The sequence below is a fragment of the Triticum aestivum genome, chromosome 2B, assembly GCF_018294505.1.
Source record: "Triticum aestivum cultivar Chinese Spring chromosome 2B, IWGSC CS RefSeq v2.1, whole genome shotgun sequence".
Taxonomy (NCBI): Eukaryota; Viridiplantae; Streptophyta; class Magnoliopsida; order Poales; family Poaceae; genus Triticum; species Triticum aestivum.
Window position 1 is genome coordinate 624859410 of NC_057798.1, and position 14818 is coordinate 624874227.

Below are 14818 nucleotides of genomic sequence, written 5' to 3' on the forward strand. Positions count from 1 at the left end.
ATATCTTGAAGAGACAACACCGGTTGAAATCATTGAGGAAAGAATTCAAAGACTTCGCACGAGTAGGATGGATACTCGATTACGGACTCCGGATCCGAGAAGAAAGGGGTGGGTGGGTGGGAAAAAAGAAAACAATTGAGGATTGAACTCAAAGATGAAGAGGCTCGAGTCGACTTGACGAGAAATGCACCGGATGAAAAGAGCTGAGGAACAACGATCGGAAAACCAACTGCGTGATCCTAAAGAAAAATTTGAAGGGGAAGAGGAGTAATTCAAAACACCTACGTCAAGATTCCTTACCAGAGCGACGAAGGGGCTGAGGAGTAAAAAGAATTCCTACTCTCCGATATAACTAGACTCCGAAAACAGTTTTCTTCTAGACTCAACAACGGCCAAACTACACGATCAATCAAGGGGGCTCCTAGGGTCGGTCGAGGCTCTGATACCAACTTGTCACGCCCAATATGCGACCCTATCCAAAAGGAACTCGAAGGTCCCACCAAGGATAGACCCGCATATTGAAACGCTTTTGCAAGGTGGATATCATTACATCAACATTACATAATAGATGGGGATACATACATAAGGCATACAATGCCACACGAATACAACATCACAATACATAAGAGCATCATCCGACTACGGATGAAACACAAACAGAAACTCAAACGACATCCACCCTGCTAGCCCAGGCTGCCGACCTGGAACCTATCCCCTGATCGAAGAAGAAGCAGAAGAAGAACTCAACGCAAGCAAGCATCGCTCTCGCGTCATGATCATCGCATAACCTGTACCTGCAACTGTTGTTGTAGTAATCTGTGAGCCACGAGGACTCAGCAATCCCATTACCATGGGTATCAAGACTAGCAAAGCTTAAAGGGAAAGGAAGGGGTAAAGTGGTGAGGCTGCAGCAGCGACTAAGCATATATGGTGGCTAACATACGCAAATAAGAGCGAGAAGAGAGCAAAGGAACGGTCGTGAAGCTAGCAATGATCAAGAAGTGATCCTGAACTCCTACTTACGTCAAACATAACCCAGAAACCGTGTTCACTTCCCGGACTCCGCCGAAAAGAGACCATCACGGCTACACACGCGGTTGATGCGTTTTAATTCGGATCTGGTGTCAAGTTATCTACAACCGGACATTAACAAATTCCCATCTGCCTATAACCGCAGGCACGGCTTTCGAAAGATTATACCCTGCAGGGGTGTCCCAACTTAGCCCATGACAAGCTCTCGCGATCAACGAAGGAATAGACCTTCTCCCAGGAAGACCCGATCAGACTCGGAATCCCGGTTTACAAGACATTTCGACAATGGTAAAACAAGACCAGCAAAGCCGCCCGATGCGCCGACAATCCCGATAGGAGCTGCACATATCTCGTTCTCAGGGCAACACCGGATGAGTCAGCTACGAGTAAACCAGACCTCGAGTTGCCCCGAGGTGGCCCCGCAGTCTGCTCGGTTCGGACCAACACTTAGACAAGCACTGGCCCGGGGGGGCTAAAATAAAGATGACCCTCGGGTTGGCCGACCCAAGGGAAAGGGATAGGTGGTGGTGAGGCAAATGGTAAAACCAAGGTTGGGCCTTGCTGGAGGAGTTTTATTCAAAGCGAACTGTCAAGGGGGTCCCATAAATCACCCGACCGCGTAAGGAACGCAAAATCCGGGAACATAACACCGGTATGACGGAAACTAGGGCGGCAAGAGTGGAACAAAACACCAGGCAAAAGGCCGAGTCTTCCACCCTTTACCAAGTATATAGATGCATTAATAATATAAGAGATATTGTGATATCCCAACCAAAATCCTGTCCACCATGGAGAAATCTTCAACTTCACCTGCAACTAGCAACGCTATAAGAGGGGCTGAGCAAAGCGGTAACATAGCCAAACAACGGTTTGCATAGGAAAGGTGTCAAAGGTTAGAGGTTCATGGCAATTTGGGATGGCTTGATAAACAGGTGATAGGTAGCGCAGCATAGCGATAGAACGAAGCAACTAGCATAGCAATGATAGTAGTGAGATCCAGGGTAGCGGTCATCTTGCCTGAAATCCCGCAAGGAAGAAGAACGAGTCCATGAAGAAGACGAACGGATGAAGCCGAACCAAGCGTAGACGAACGAATCCTCACGATCGCAACGAAACAGGAACTATCGAAAAGAAGCACACAACATGGTAAACACACCACACATGAACAAGGCATGATGCACAACAAGCATGATGCATGACAAAGCTACATGAAGCTACTCATGGCAAGAGATGATGCAAACAAGAGCAACACATCAAGGCAAGTTTAAATGAGGCCGGGAACAACATATAACAATTCCGGTAAGTCCTCATATGCATATTTCGAAATTGGTCCAGATCTGAATAAACCTTATGTTCAAGTTGTTAAACAGCAAGTTAAGATGCACAAGATGATCTACACGAGATTCTAGTCAAGTTGCATATAAAGTTCATTTAGTTCGGAGCTACGGCCTAGAAGATATGAGCAAAACAAGTTAAACATCGCATTGAAGCAAAATGCATACAAACATCAAGCAAACACCTCAAAACAAGGATGCAACATGATAATATGAAGCTACATGCAATTCTAAGCAAGTTTCATATAGAGCACACTCAAAACGGAGCAACGGTTCAACACACACACATGAAACAAGTTATAACAACAATCTGTCCAAAACAGCAACTAGGCATATTGCAAGCATCAAAACAACATGCTACAGCACCCCAACATGAAAACAAAAGGTATGGGCATGATGTACAGGTAAAGCATTACAAAACATGAACACTGAGCTATCTCTAGAAATCACTAGAACATGCTCAAACACACATGGTAAGATTGCAAACAATAACAATTTCAGGCTTTGCAGAAAATAACATCAGGTTGCAATGTTTAGAGCTATCAAACAACATATTACAGGAACTTATAATGGCAAACAAAGGCATGGCATGAATCTACTAATATCATAGATCAAAAGACCCTTACTGACCATAAGCCAAAAGGATCAGAAAATATGATGGCACCCACGTAAATATGGCAAGTTATATTACAGATTCAAACATGGCAGAAACAGAATTATGAAGGCATGTAGATGAGCTTGTACCACTCACTACAGAGCAAAACATGGCATGGCAAAGCACCCAACAGTAAGAAGACATATTTGTGAAGCTAAGCATGGCAAAAGAAAGGTCATAGGGTGCATGGATCACTAGCAAAAATCATGATAACAACTGAACTTAATGTTAACCGGCTGACAGCAACATTATGAAGCAACTTTGGAGCAAGATATGAACAAGCTATAGCAAGCTATAAATGCTACCAGGGGCATGTATGGATATAGCATGACATGTAGAACAAAACATATTTAGTGGACATCTCCAGATTATGCATAGAATGATTAGTAGCAACATGTTTATATAGCATCACGAAATAACAGATTCAGCCTAGCAAAACAGCAACATCATGTACCCTACTTAACAAGCTTGAGTCACTCACCACAAGTCATTGCATGACAAGATAAGCATAGCATCATCAAGAAGACATGTTTGTGTAACCAACCAAGGCAAGAACAAGTTCATAGCATGCAAGGATCAACTATAGCATCCTTGGCCAAATTGAATAACATGTAAACAATCTGCCAGGAAACATTTTGAAGCAAAAGTAAGCACGAAAATGACATGCTAGACTACTCCATAATTGTAACCAAGGGCAGGGATGGATAGGGAATAACCATATGTTCAAAACACCCTTACTGAAGTATCTCAAAATATGCATGGATCTCTCTGTAGCATCATGTTTACATGGCATCAAAATAACAGCAGAACAGGGACTGAAATCAGCAATATTACGATGCCTAGTTTGCATGCTAGTCACCACATTGATCACAAAAATACATGGTAAGCACCTATGTAAAGAAGACATAGCATAGATCAAAACACATGTAGACATCAACCTCATAGGATGCACACATCAAACATGGCAAAAATGACAAAAAAGCTCGTTCTGATAACAGACAGGTGAAAACATCATGAAGCACTCTTACAACAATGATTCAGGCATCAAGATGACCTCAAATGAACATGACTCAATGGAATTAAATTATGTACTCTTCGAGACGAATAATTTGACATATTACACGCATGAAATGGAGCTACGGATGCAGAGTTACAGCATGACGAACATGGCAAGAAAATTACTGGAATCTGGGGACTTAGGCAAATTTCACCTCCGCGGAAAAGTCAACGGTGGTGCGGATTTCGAGGTTCACCGGAGATGTCGGGGACGGGGCCGGGGAGGCCAAAACGGGACGGGGAAGGGGCGGATCCGGTCGTTCCCCAGCCGGATCTGGCCGAAGACGAAGCCGGCTGGGGGTGGCGTGGGCGGCGTGGAGGTCCGGCGAGACGGGGCCGGCCGGGAGGAGCGGCGCCGGCAGGCGCCACGGGCGCGGCGGAGCGAGGCGCTGGCGGCAGGGCGGCGCGGGCTCCTGCGGTTGGGAGGCGCGGCGCCCACGGCGAAGCGGCGCGGTCCCGCGCCGAGGGGGCGACCGACGGAGGCGGGGAGACGCGGCGGCGCCGGCGAGCTAGGCGGCGGGGTCCGGCACGAGACTCGGGTGCGCGGGCCGGAACGCGGCCGAGCGGGCGGACGACGGCGGCGGTGGGATGGGCCCGCGGGCCCGATCCGGGCCGTGCGGGCCGGCGGCGGGATGGAGAGAGAGAGGGTGAGGTGGCGCGGTGGGATTGGGCGAGGCGGCGGCGGAGCTGAGGTGGCGAGCCGCGATTGGCCGGGGCGACGTGGCTGCGGGGCGGTGGACGTGTCCGGCCGCCGGGCGGACATGTCCGGCGGCGCGCAGGGGAAGAGGCTAGGGTTCATCTACGCGAAAATTCCGGGGGAGACACCTATTTATAGGTAGAGGGAGCTAGGAGAGTCCAAATGAGGAGCGGTTTTCGGCCACGCGATCATGATCGAACGACCGAGAGCATGGAGGGGAGTTTGCTGGGCTTTGGGCCACTTTGGAAGGGGTGTTGGGCTGCCAAGAGAAGGAGGCTTTTACGGTTACCCGGTTAACCGTTGGAGTATCAAATGACCTCCAAATGGCACGAAACTTGGTAGGCGGTCTACCGGTGCTATACCAAGGCCGCTTGGCAAGACTTGGTCCATTCCGAGAACGTTTAACACCCGCTCACAATGAGAGACAAAAGGGGAACACCGGAGGACATAGGAGTGCCGGATTGCAAAATGAACAACGGGGAAAATGCTTGGATGCATGAAACGAACACGTATGCAAAATAAAATGCACATGATGACATGATAAAATGCAACACGCAAGCGAATGACATGGCAATGACAGCAAATAACTGGCAGACACCTGGCGCATCGGATCCGGGGCGTTACAAGTTTTCTATGGAAGGGCCACCGGGACGTGCATGGAGGGCACTGCTTGGTGGCTTGGGACCATGTCTGCTTACCAAAGGAGTATGACGACCTCGATGTGCCCAACCTGCGCCTACTCAACACGGCTCTGAGATCGCGATAGCTATGGCTTGCACAGACTAACCCAGGCAGACCATGGTGTGAATTCAACATACAAGTCTCATCGGACTCAACGTCCATCTACAAAGCAGCCATCAAGTGCACCATTGGCGACGGGTCCACAACTCTATTCTGGACAGATTGGTGGCTTCGGGAGGGGCGCATCCAGGATATCATGCCCAGCTTGTTCGGTGTGGTCGAGAAGACCACGATCAAGGTCACGACGGTGAACGAAGCTATATCAAGAGAGTGGTGGTGCGACGTACCGCCTAATATGTCTGAGCAGGCAATACATGGGTTCCTCAGATTAGTCAATTGAGTTTCAAACGTGGAATCTAGCGGATGGAATCAAAGACATGATCGCTTGGATTGGGGAAGGAAATGGTTTGTTTTTCGCACGATCAGCTTACCGTGGACACTTTGTTGGGCGGACTGAGGTTGCAGGAGCCACGAAAATTTGGAAATCGAGGGCACCATCAACATGAAGGTCTTTTCCTAGCTTGCGGCAAAGAAACGATGTTGGACAACCAACGGCGTCGCTGCTGCCGCATCCGACGGCATGCCCGTTCTATGACCAGGCGCCCGAGACGATCGACATCTATTACTTGCGTGCATACACGCTCGACAGGTCTGTTCGGTCATCACAAACAATTAGGGCAAGCCCCACTGGACGCCAGACCAAGAGGCCGAACTGGTGGATATCTCTGAACATACACAAAAAAAGAGGAAGGAAGCTTGGACGGTGATCACGCTGGTGGCTTGGACCCTGTGGAAATACAGGAACGACATCGCCTTCAACGGCGCATGGCCCCTACCCTCTGCTGACACGGTGCTTGAGCAAATCGACGCAAAGGGCCAAAACTGGAGGGCATCGGAACTGCTTCTGGTTAGAGTGGATCGGTTGAGTAGTAGCGAGCAGTTAGCATGCGGTGTCTTGTCTGGTGCAGTCGTCGGTAATCTGTTGTAAACGAATGTTCTGCCATCTTAGCATCTTCTATCTATGATCTCGATACGTCATTCTTGACGTATCCTTGAAAGAAAACCATAAGAAAACCGATTAAACCCGGACCAATCCAACGAATACACAGAAAAGAAAGGAAAAAAAACCCACCCATGCGAAGGAAAAGCCGAGAGCCAGCGGACGAGAAAAACAAACGGAAACGGGTCGGCCTAGTAAACTACATGAGGGTAAAACCTTCAGGCGAGACTTGCTTCGAGCTCGCGTTGAGCGAGATATAGCATTTGCGCGCATCAGCCTCCTGTCGGTATGTCTCCATCTACTGGACCGGGCCGAGGCTGAGATGCAATATAGAGTACACCCCCGCCCATCTTTTCGCCGAAACCCTAGCAAAGACCGTCTCTTGCTCTATCTAAATCTAAAGGAAAAATGTTCAAAAAAAAATCTAAAGGAAAAGAAAGAAGGGCGACGGGGTTGGCGGCGAAAGACAAAGAGCGGAGAGCGGCCTCGTGAGGTGGAGATGGAAGGGGAGGCGAACGGCGAGAGTGGTGAATCTGGAAACTGCATCGGCCATGGTGCTGACATCCAGAGGAGGAAGCATCAGGAGACAAAATCGGAGATTGAAGTAGCCAACAAGAGAGGTCAGGTTGCGGCATTGATTTCCGCTTCCGCTGACACAAAATTGGAGATGGGGGAAACTGAGGCGATGAAGGAGAACATGCTGTCGGAGATCTTGAGGTGGAAGCATGAGGGGACAAAATCAGAGACTCAGTCGGCCACGGAGATGGTTAGGGCTGAGATCTACTCCTTACTCAGTCGTATCTCCAAGAGCGTCACGGAGCTGAAAGCCGAGCCGAAGCTGAGGATTAGCGACTACAGCAGTGACGAGGTCCAGATCCACATGGATAACATGTGCAGCGAAGTGACAAAATTGCTGCAGATGATGGAGAAGGTGCAGAATACTGAGATTCCGGGCAAAGAGCCAGTCTCGGAGAAGATCGGTGTGGAAGGGATTCAGATTAGGACTGAAGACAAAAGTGGATCAGCAACCAAGACGCAGGGGCCGACCTACTACGAATATGGATTGAATGCAATCTTCAACGGGTTAGATCAGCTTTGCTCCCAGTTGGATCTTAGTTACAAATCTCAGTCGTTCTCTAAGCTCTTCAACGAGTCGTTGGTCAACATGACCAAAATCAGGTTAAGAACCAGAATCAAATCGGACGAGGTGGACGAGACGCGACAAATAATTTCCATGGAGACTCTGGAGGCAGCCAAGTGGAAGTGCGAGGTGTCGCCGAAGATTTCCACTTTCACAGAGATAAAATTGGAGATAGAGGAAACCAAGGAGATGGGAGCTAAAGCTAAAGAGAAGCTCAGGAAGGCCGTGATGCACAATAGACAGGCTGAGGAGTTCTTTGATGAGTACCGTCGTGGCTGGGTATCAAATTGGTCCAGATTATACGGTACCTTCACAGAGATGAGTGAGTAAACATTCATTCACGCCATATATCTGCTCATTGTTCATTCGTTTCTTCTTTCCAACTGCATGTATCAACATACTGCATACATAGTCTCTAATGTCTTCCCCTCTGATGGCTGCAGCTTCATTGAGTCCTATGCACTTTACACACAGTACACCAGGAAACACCCCATCTGCTGCTTTCGTTGCTAGCACTCTGCAGATTTACTCCATCGAAGTTAAAGATATAGAAGATGTTCCAGGCTTGAAGTTGCCACTGGAAGTGTATGGCGTGATTGCTGCAAGAGATGCCGTGGATCACAATCGCAACATACTCTTTTCCCGTCGAAGGAATAACTGCCAAATACTCAATCCAGAGGTCTGTTTAGTATTTTTTTTCTATTTTATCTTTCTTGGTCAGTTAATTAGTTATGACTGATGCATTTAGAAATACACATCTTGTTAAGAACACATATCAAGCGATTGCCTACTAAATTGCTAGCTTAGCAAAATTGATTAATGAATGGTGAATGCAGGATCCTTTTTTGCACTTGACTGGCCCGTCTTGTGCAATTGTATGTGAGGAACCTGTTCATGTGGAAATCAAGCTCAAAGTGAAGGGTGGAACAGAGTCTGAAGATATTGCGTTGATGACTCGTGTCTGGTATTACAGCGGTAATGTGTCATGTACTCTATATACCCCTCTTGTCGGAGGCTTATGCACAATGGTGTTAATCTCAGAGGAACTTCATGAATCAGTCCAGGCTACTATCGTGGGTATCCGTCTCTGTGTTCCTGAAGAGACACCAAGTCTTTTCAAAAACGGTGGTAGAGTTGTTTGCTTCTCTCTGCCTCGGAAAAGCAGGCCTCGGAAAGGCAGGTTGCCTAACAGTACTCACCCTTTATTTCGGCAAGTTGTGCTTCAAGATGGAGCAATGACTAGTTGTTCAAAGGGTTACCTTAATCTGTCTAGGCATGTTGTCTCTGTAAAATTATGTGGAACGCTTGAAGTTGTCATATATGCTAACTCGCAGTCTGGGGCTATCAAAGGTGAAGTATCCATCAAGGCCCAGAATTGCAATATAACTCAGGATGTGTGTCACCTTGGCGACTCTGAGCTGGAAATCATAGTTGCTTGGTCTCGTCTGGTTCAAGACAAGCTGTGGATCTCAATGGAGGGAAGTGAGGAAGTTTGATTGTGCTCAGGCGTTATGAAAGCTGCCAGACTTGTATTTCCAGTGTTCTGTATTGTATAAGTGTATTTTGTATTTCCAGTGTTGTGTATTGTATTAGTGTATCCTATTATGTAATGTGGTACTGACCAGTATGTCACAAAATATCTGACTGTTTGTGTATAGGTCTTGTTCTCGTCAGCTTTTTGTTATCTACTCTGGCAGCATTGTTCTTACTTAAATGATTCTTTCAACAAATCTGCTGAAGTGAAAAAACCCAAGCGAGTAACAAAGTTCCACCCTATTAGCCTTTGTAATGTACTCTACAAACTTATCTCCCAAGATTCTTGCAAAACGGTTGAAGGAGATACTGCCAGAAATCATCTCGCCAACACAGTCCGTATTTGTTCCGGGGAGGATGATTACAGACAATGTGTTATTGGCATATGCGATTACTCAACTGATGCATAGGAGAAAGGGTGGTCGTGTGGGGCTGGTTGCAGTCAAGCTAGACATGAACAAGACTTGTGACCGGGTGGAATGGAGCTTTTTGGAAAGAGTCCGTTAAGTACCGAGTTAAAATTAGGGGCTTTATAGGAGACAATTGTGCCTAAAAGGAGTCTCCAACAAGAGGACCCTCTATCCCGTACCTATTCATTATGTGTGCTGAAGCGTTTTCCACAATGTTGCAGCAAGCAGAGGAGGAGGGAACCATTCAAGGTGTGCAGATTTGCAGGGGTGCACCAAAGATTAATCACTTGTTCTTTGCAGACGATTCTCTTATGAAGGCAAATGTGCAAGGAGCAGCAAAGTTACAACAGATTTTAGCTTTGTATATGAGGAGCAAACTGGCCAAAAAATCAACAAGGACAAATCCACTGCCATGTTTAGTAAGGGGACAAGTGCGGCAACAAAGGTGGATGTTCTTGTTAGTTTGGGTATTGCAACAGAATCACATAACCAGAGGTACCTGGGCCTCCCGGTACATATCGGTGCATCCAGAAGCAAAGAGTTTGAATATCTGAAGCAGAGAATATGGCATAGGATTCAAGGATGGAAGGAAAAGTTACTACCGAAAGCAGGGAAAGAGGTGCTCATAAAGGCGGTTGCATACGCGATCCCGACCTATGCCATGTCGTGGTTTGATCTCACTAAGCAAGTTTGCAAAGAAATCAGTGCACTAATTGCGCGGTATTGGTGGAGTCGGCAAGATAAAATGAACAAATGCCATTGGGTCAGTTGGGAGAAGATGACTAGACCAAAGAAGGATGGTGGACTTGGCTTCCGTGACTTGCATATTTTCAACATGGCAATGCTAGCTAGGCAGGGATGGCGACTTCTGGAAGCACCAGACACGCTATGTGCTCAAGTCCTGAAGGCGTGGTACTACCCAAACTGCTCGGTTTTGGAGGCCACTGAAAGCGACGGTATTTCGTATATGTGGAGCAGCATCCTAAAGGGAATCGCCTTGCTAAAAGAAGGAATTATATGGCGAGTTGGGACAGGTGAGGGAATTTAAGTGTGGGATGATGAGACTCGAAGGCCAGCTTCTTTCAGAGGTAACGTGGTGATCACCAAGGTCTGCGATCTAATCAACTCTATGACTGAGCAGTGGGATGAGCCGTTATTACATGGCATTTTCTGTGCCGAGGACGTGAAGGACATTCTGAAAATACCATTGAGAGGAGGAATGGCGGATCACTTTGCTTGGCATCCTGATGCTAAGGGTCATTTCTCAGTCCGCTCTACGTACCATTTGGGAGCACACTTGTGAGATGCGAAGAGGAGGAGCCAGGTGGGCTCCTCGTCAGCAGGTGGCCGAGGTAGCATGTAGTGGGATAGAATCTGGAAATCAGCATTTCCAGGGAAGGAATGTATCTTCTTGTGGCGACTAGCACATAACAGTCTGCCACTTTGCATGAATGCTTAGAGGAAAAGGAGCTTGATACTAGATGTCCTGTGTGTATGCGCCTGGATGAAGATGGAGGGCATTTGTGTCTAAAGTGGAAATTTGTCCGAAGGATATGGAGTGACATGGACATGGAAGATCCTAGGCTAGCTCTGTTACAGTGTAAGAACGCAGCTGTGGTTTTTGAACATCTATGGACCCTTGTGGCGCATAAGAGAGATGTTGCTTTTGTCCTGCTGTGGGAGGGGTGATCGGCCAGAAATAAGGTGAATGCTGGGGGCAAGCTGAGATCGGCTGATGATATAGTTTATTCGATCAGGCAGCACATTCAAGAACTCAAAGCTGGTATGAAGGTTGCGAACGCCTCTGTTGCTAGCCAGCAAATACTCCAGTGGCAAAGACCCCCGGATAACACACACAAAGTTAACTTTGATGCTTCTTTTTATGCGGAGACTGGCAGGGGCGCTTGGGGCTGTGTTGTCAGGAACTCTCAAGGGGAAATTTTTAGTTGCACGTTCAGGATATTTGGAGCACATTGCTGGGCCGCTGCATGCTGAGAAGTCGGCCTGTGTGAGGGCCGTTGAAGCTGCTGCAGAACTGGGCATTCATAGGGTGATGTTTGAGTCAGACTCCTCTGTCCTGGTTAATGCTCTCAACTCTGATGAGTATGATCGTTCAACGATTGGCGTGCTCCTGAGGGAGTCTCACAGTCTTTGCTTTGGGAACTTTGAATCTTTCGTGTTTAGCTTTTGTAAGCGCGAGTGTAATAAAGTGGCCCATGAACTAGCCGTGTTTGGCTACTGGGCAGGTGGTGTAGTTTCTTCCTGGCTTGAGCAAGCCCCGGACTTTGTGTCAGCTATTGTCGCCAGCGATCTTGCTGTGCGGGCTTAGTAATGGAAAGTTGGTTTCCAGCGTAAAAGAAAAAAAGAAGCGAATCTGCTGAAGTGAATGCCATCGCTTGGTTCTGGTGATTCTTCTTGGGCGCTGCTAGGCATTGGTATGCATCCATCAGACTAGTCATGCACCATCGGATCAGAAGAATTAGGGGCGTCCAATCTGCTTCCTTGGACCCAAGCGGGAGGATGTTTAGGATCGCTAATTGAATGCTTTCTCACACGCGCCTTCTCCTGCAACCAACGCCCTCCACTATCGGGGTTCTCTCCCTCGAGCCGTTCCTTCCTCCTCCATCTGAGCATGTTTCCTAGTACAGATGCTTTTGTCCAGTTTATGCAAAAATGGCACACCTGATGCTTGAGATTGAGTATCGGGATCCCTATTGCAGATCGTCATCGTGATTCCGGTGGTCCAGGTCTGGCATCAGTTCGGAAGCAGGAGGAGATACTGCAGCCTGGCTTGAGTTCCGAAGGAGGAAATTCTTCTGGTGGGTTTAATCGGCAGTTCAAAAATTCCCCGGTTTTGTCAATGGAGGTGAAGATGTAAATTGAAGACTGTACCTGTGGTTTCATTTTTTGGGTGATTTTGACGAGAATCGGGCTCCGTTTGATTCTAGTTAATGTTGAATGGATATTTCTCCATTAGGCAGCAAGACCGTGTGATTATTGGGATAGTTATATGAATTTTGTTATAATAATTTGATGGAAGCATTATGTGTAGATTTGTGACTCACCGGTCATGCTTGGTAGAAGCTCTGATTGTCCATGTTCTGTAGGTTCAGCTATGTCATGTGCTTCTAGCATCCGTGTTCGTGGCCTGGATGTAGAAGCACTCTGTGTAGATTTGTGATGCACTGAAAATGCATGGTAGAAGCTCTGAATGTCCATGTTCTGTTGTTTCAGCTATGTCATGTTCTTGTAGCATCCGTGTTCATGTTTTGTATGTAGAAGCATTATAGTTTGCCAAGTTCAAGGAGATGATGGAGGAAACAACATCTTTGACTATAAATCCGGTAGAAGATAATCTGTTTCAGTTTGAGCTACGGCGTAATGATCCTAGTTCCAAGAAAATTCATATGGTTATTGTCGACCCAATTGCTAGCTCATATGACTGCTCATGCAACCGATTCCACATGAATGGTGTCTTGTATCATCACATGCAGAAGTTCATGGTGCATACTAATGTGCAAGAAATACGTTCCGAACGTTCGGAATTTAAACATGCTAATCCAAACTCTTTTCATGACAACTTTAGTTAAGACGATGTTGACAAACCTGGCAATTTTCTGACAAAAAATCAAACTGAAATGAAATTGCCATGTGTTTAACAACTAAAGTTGCCACCTTGTAGCAACTAAAGTTGCCATCAAAAAACGTTCAGGATGACATGTTTAAATTCCGAACGTTCGGGATTTACCTATACGAAAGATTTATCGACGCGTTTGGTTCGACAGTTTTCCACCGTCTCCCGATTACACCGCTTAGCGAAGACGTTACCAGCTTTTGGTACGGCTGGGCTGGTTTCAATTGCCGTGTAATCTGATACGCCATTCCCTTTCGTAAGAGCATCTCCAACAGCCGCGCTAAACTAGCGCCGCGCCGCAAAATAGGCCTTTTTAGCGCGCGCGCAACGCGGCGGCTCGCTCCAGCGGGCACGCAAAAATGGCGCGCGCGCGATAACAGGTTGGGCGCGCGGTGTATTTGGAGCGCCAGCTACAACGTGCGGCACACTCGAGCGCTCGCGCCCGCACTCTCTCCCTCTCCTCGTCCTACGCCCCGTGCGCGCCGGCGCCGGTGCCCTGCCCCCCGCCATGGATGCGCACACCGGCGCCCCGCTCACCCCGCTGTACATCCGCGACCCCCTCCGCCGCCGCCGGAAACCCTAGCGCGGCGAGCGCTGGCGTCGCCACCGCCGGAGCTCCGCCGAGCATCGGCCTCGCGCGCAACCTCTTCTTGCCGCCGCGGATGACTACGGCGCCGGCGCCGGGTGGCGTCGCGCCGGCGCCATCCCGTGCCGCCGCCGCACCGTCGAAGAAGGTACCCAATGCGGCGCGGGCGAAGAAGGGCAAAACATCCGCGAAGAAGAACAAGGCAGCGGACGGCTCCGGCATGGCGAGGGGGAAAAAGCTTGCAGGGCGTTCGACGGCCGCGACGGCTACCGAAGCGCCGGCGAGCTCACTCGTTGAGCCGGCCGCCGACGCGCACCACGTGTTCGACGAAATGCCCCAAAGGTGACAAAATTTCCAAGTATTTTTTTCTTCTTATTTGTTCAATGCATCATCATTTTACATATAGATAGCTTATTTGCATTGTTCAAAAAAATTGTAGTCTCAACGATGATGCATACATGTCCACTATGGGTGTTGGGTCCAACAATTCGCATTGGTCTCAAACCAATGACATCCATTTCGAAGACCATGAGTTTGAGGTGGACGAGGAGGGTGAGGGAATTGTCGAGGCGCCGAGAGGAAGAGCGGGCAATTACTCCACCACCGATGACAAGTTACTATGCTACACTTATTTGCATGTGTCGAAGGATCCATCCATTGGAGGTGATCAAAGTAGAGACGCGTATTGGGGGCGAATGACAGAACACTTTAATGCTCACAACAAGAGTGAAATTTACCGATCCGAGAGATCACTTCGGTCCCAATGGTCGACAATCAACTCGGATTGTCAAAAGTGGGCGGCCGCGCAAAAGTCGGTGGACAAGATTAACCCAAGTGGCACAAATGAGGATGATCGAGTAAGTGGCATCTCATATATGTTCATCATACTTGTTTTTCGTGACCGAAGTGCTAACTTGTTTTGTTTTTCTTGTAGTACAGCATTGCACAAAACTTGTTCAAAGAAGAGACAAGGACAACCAAGAAGGGGAAGATCAAGAA

General features: G+C 48.0%; 1 protein-coding gene across 1 annotated transcript; it reads left to right on the plus strand.

Annotated features, from left to right (window-relative positions):
* The first annotated feature begins 6900 nt into the window (after window positions 1-6900).
* On the plus strand, window positions 6901-9329 carry LOC123046379 (uncharacterized). The gene is made up of 3 exons (XM_044469733.1): window positions 6901-7978; window positions 8100-8335; window positions 8493-9329. Exons 1-3 carry the CDS (start codon window positions 7015-7017, stop codon window positions 9150-9152), a joined length of 1860 nt encoding a protein of 619 aa, XP_044325668.1. The 5' UTR covers window positions 6901-7014; the 3' UTR covers window positions 9153-9329.
* Window positions 9330-14818: the final 5489 nt, after the last annotated feature.

What these genes read in the sequence shown, in the direction of transcription:
- LOC123046379 (XM_044469733.1), top strand. Translation starts at nt 7,015, where the DNA reads ATGGAAGGGGAGGCGAACGGCGAGAGTGGTGAATCTGGAAACTGCATC. An exon ending in CGGTACCTTCACAGAGATGA is followed by an intron (nt 7,979 to 8,099) that starts GTGAGTAAACAT and finishes TGATGGCTGCAG; the next exon opens with CTTCATTGAGTCCTATGCAC. An exon ending in GCCAAATACTCAATCCAGAG is followed by an intron (nt 8,336 to 8,492) that starts GTCTGTTTAGTA and finishes TGGTGAATGCAG; the next exon opens with GATCCTTTTTTGCACTTGAC.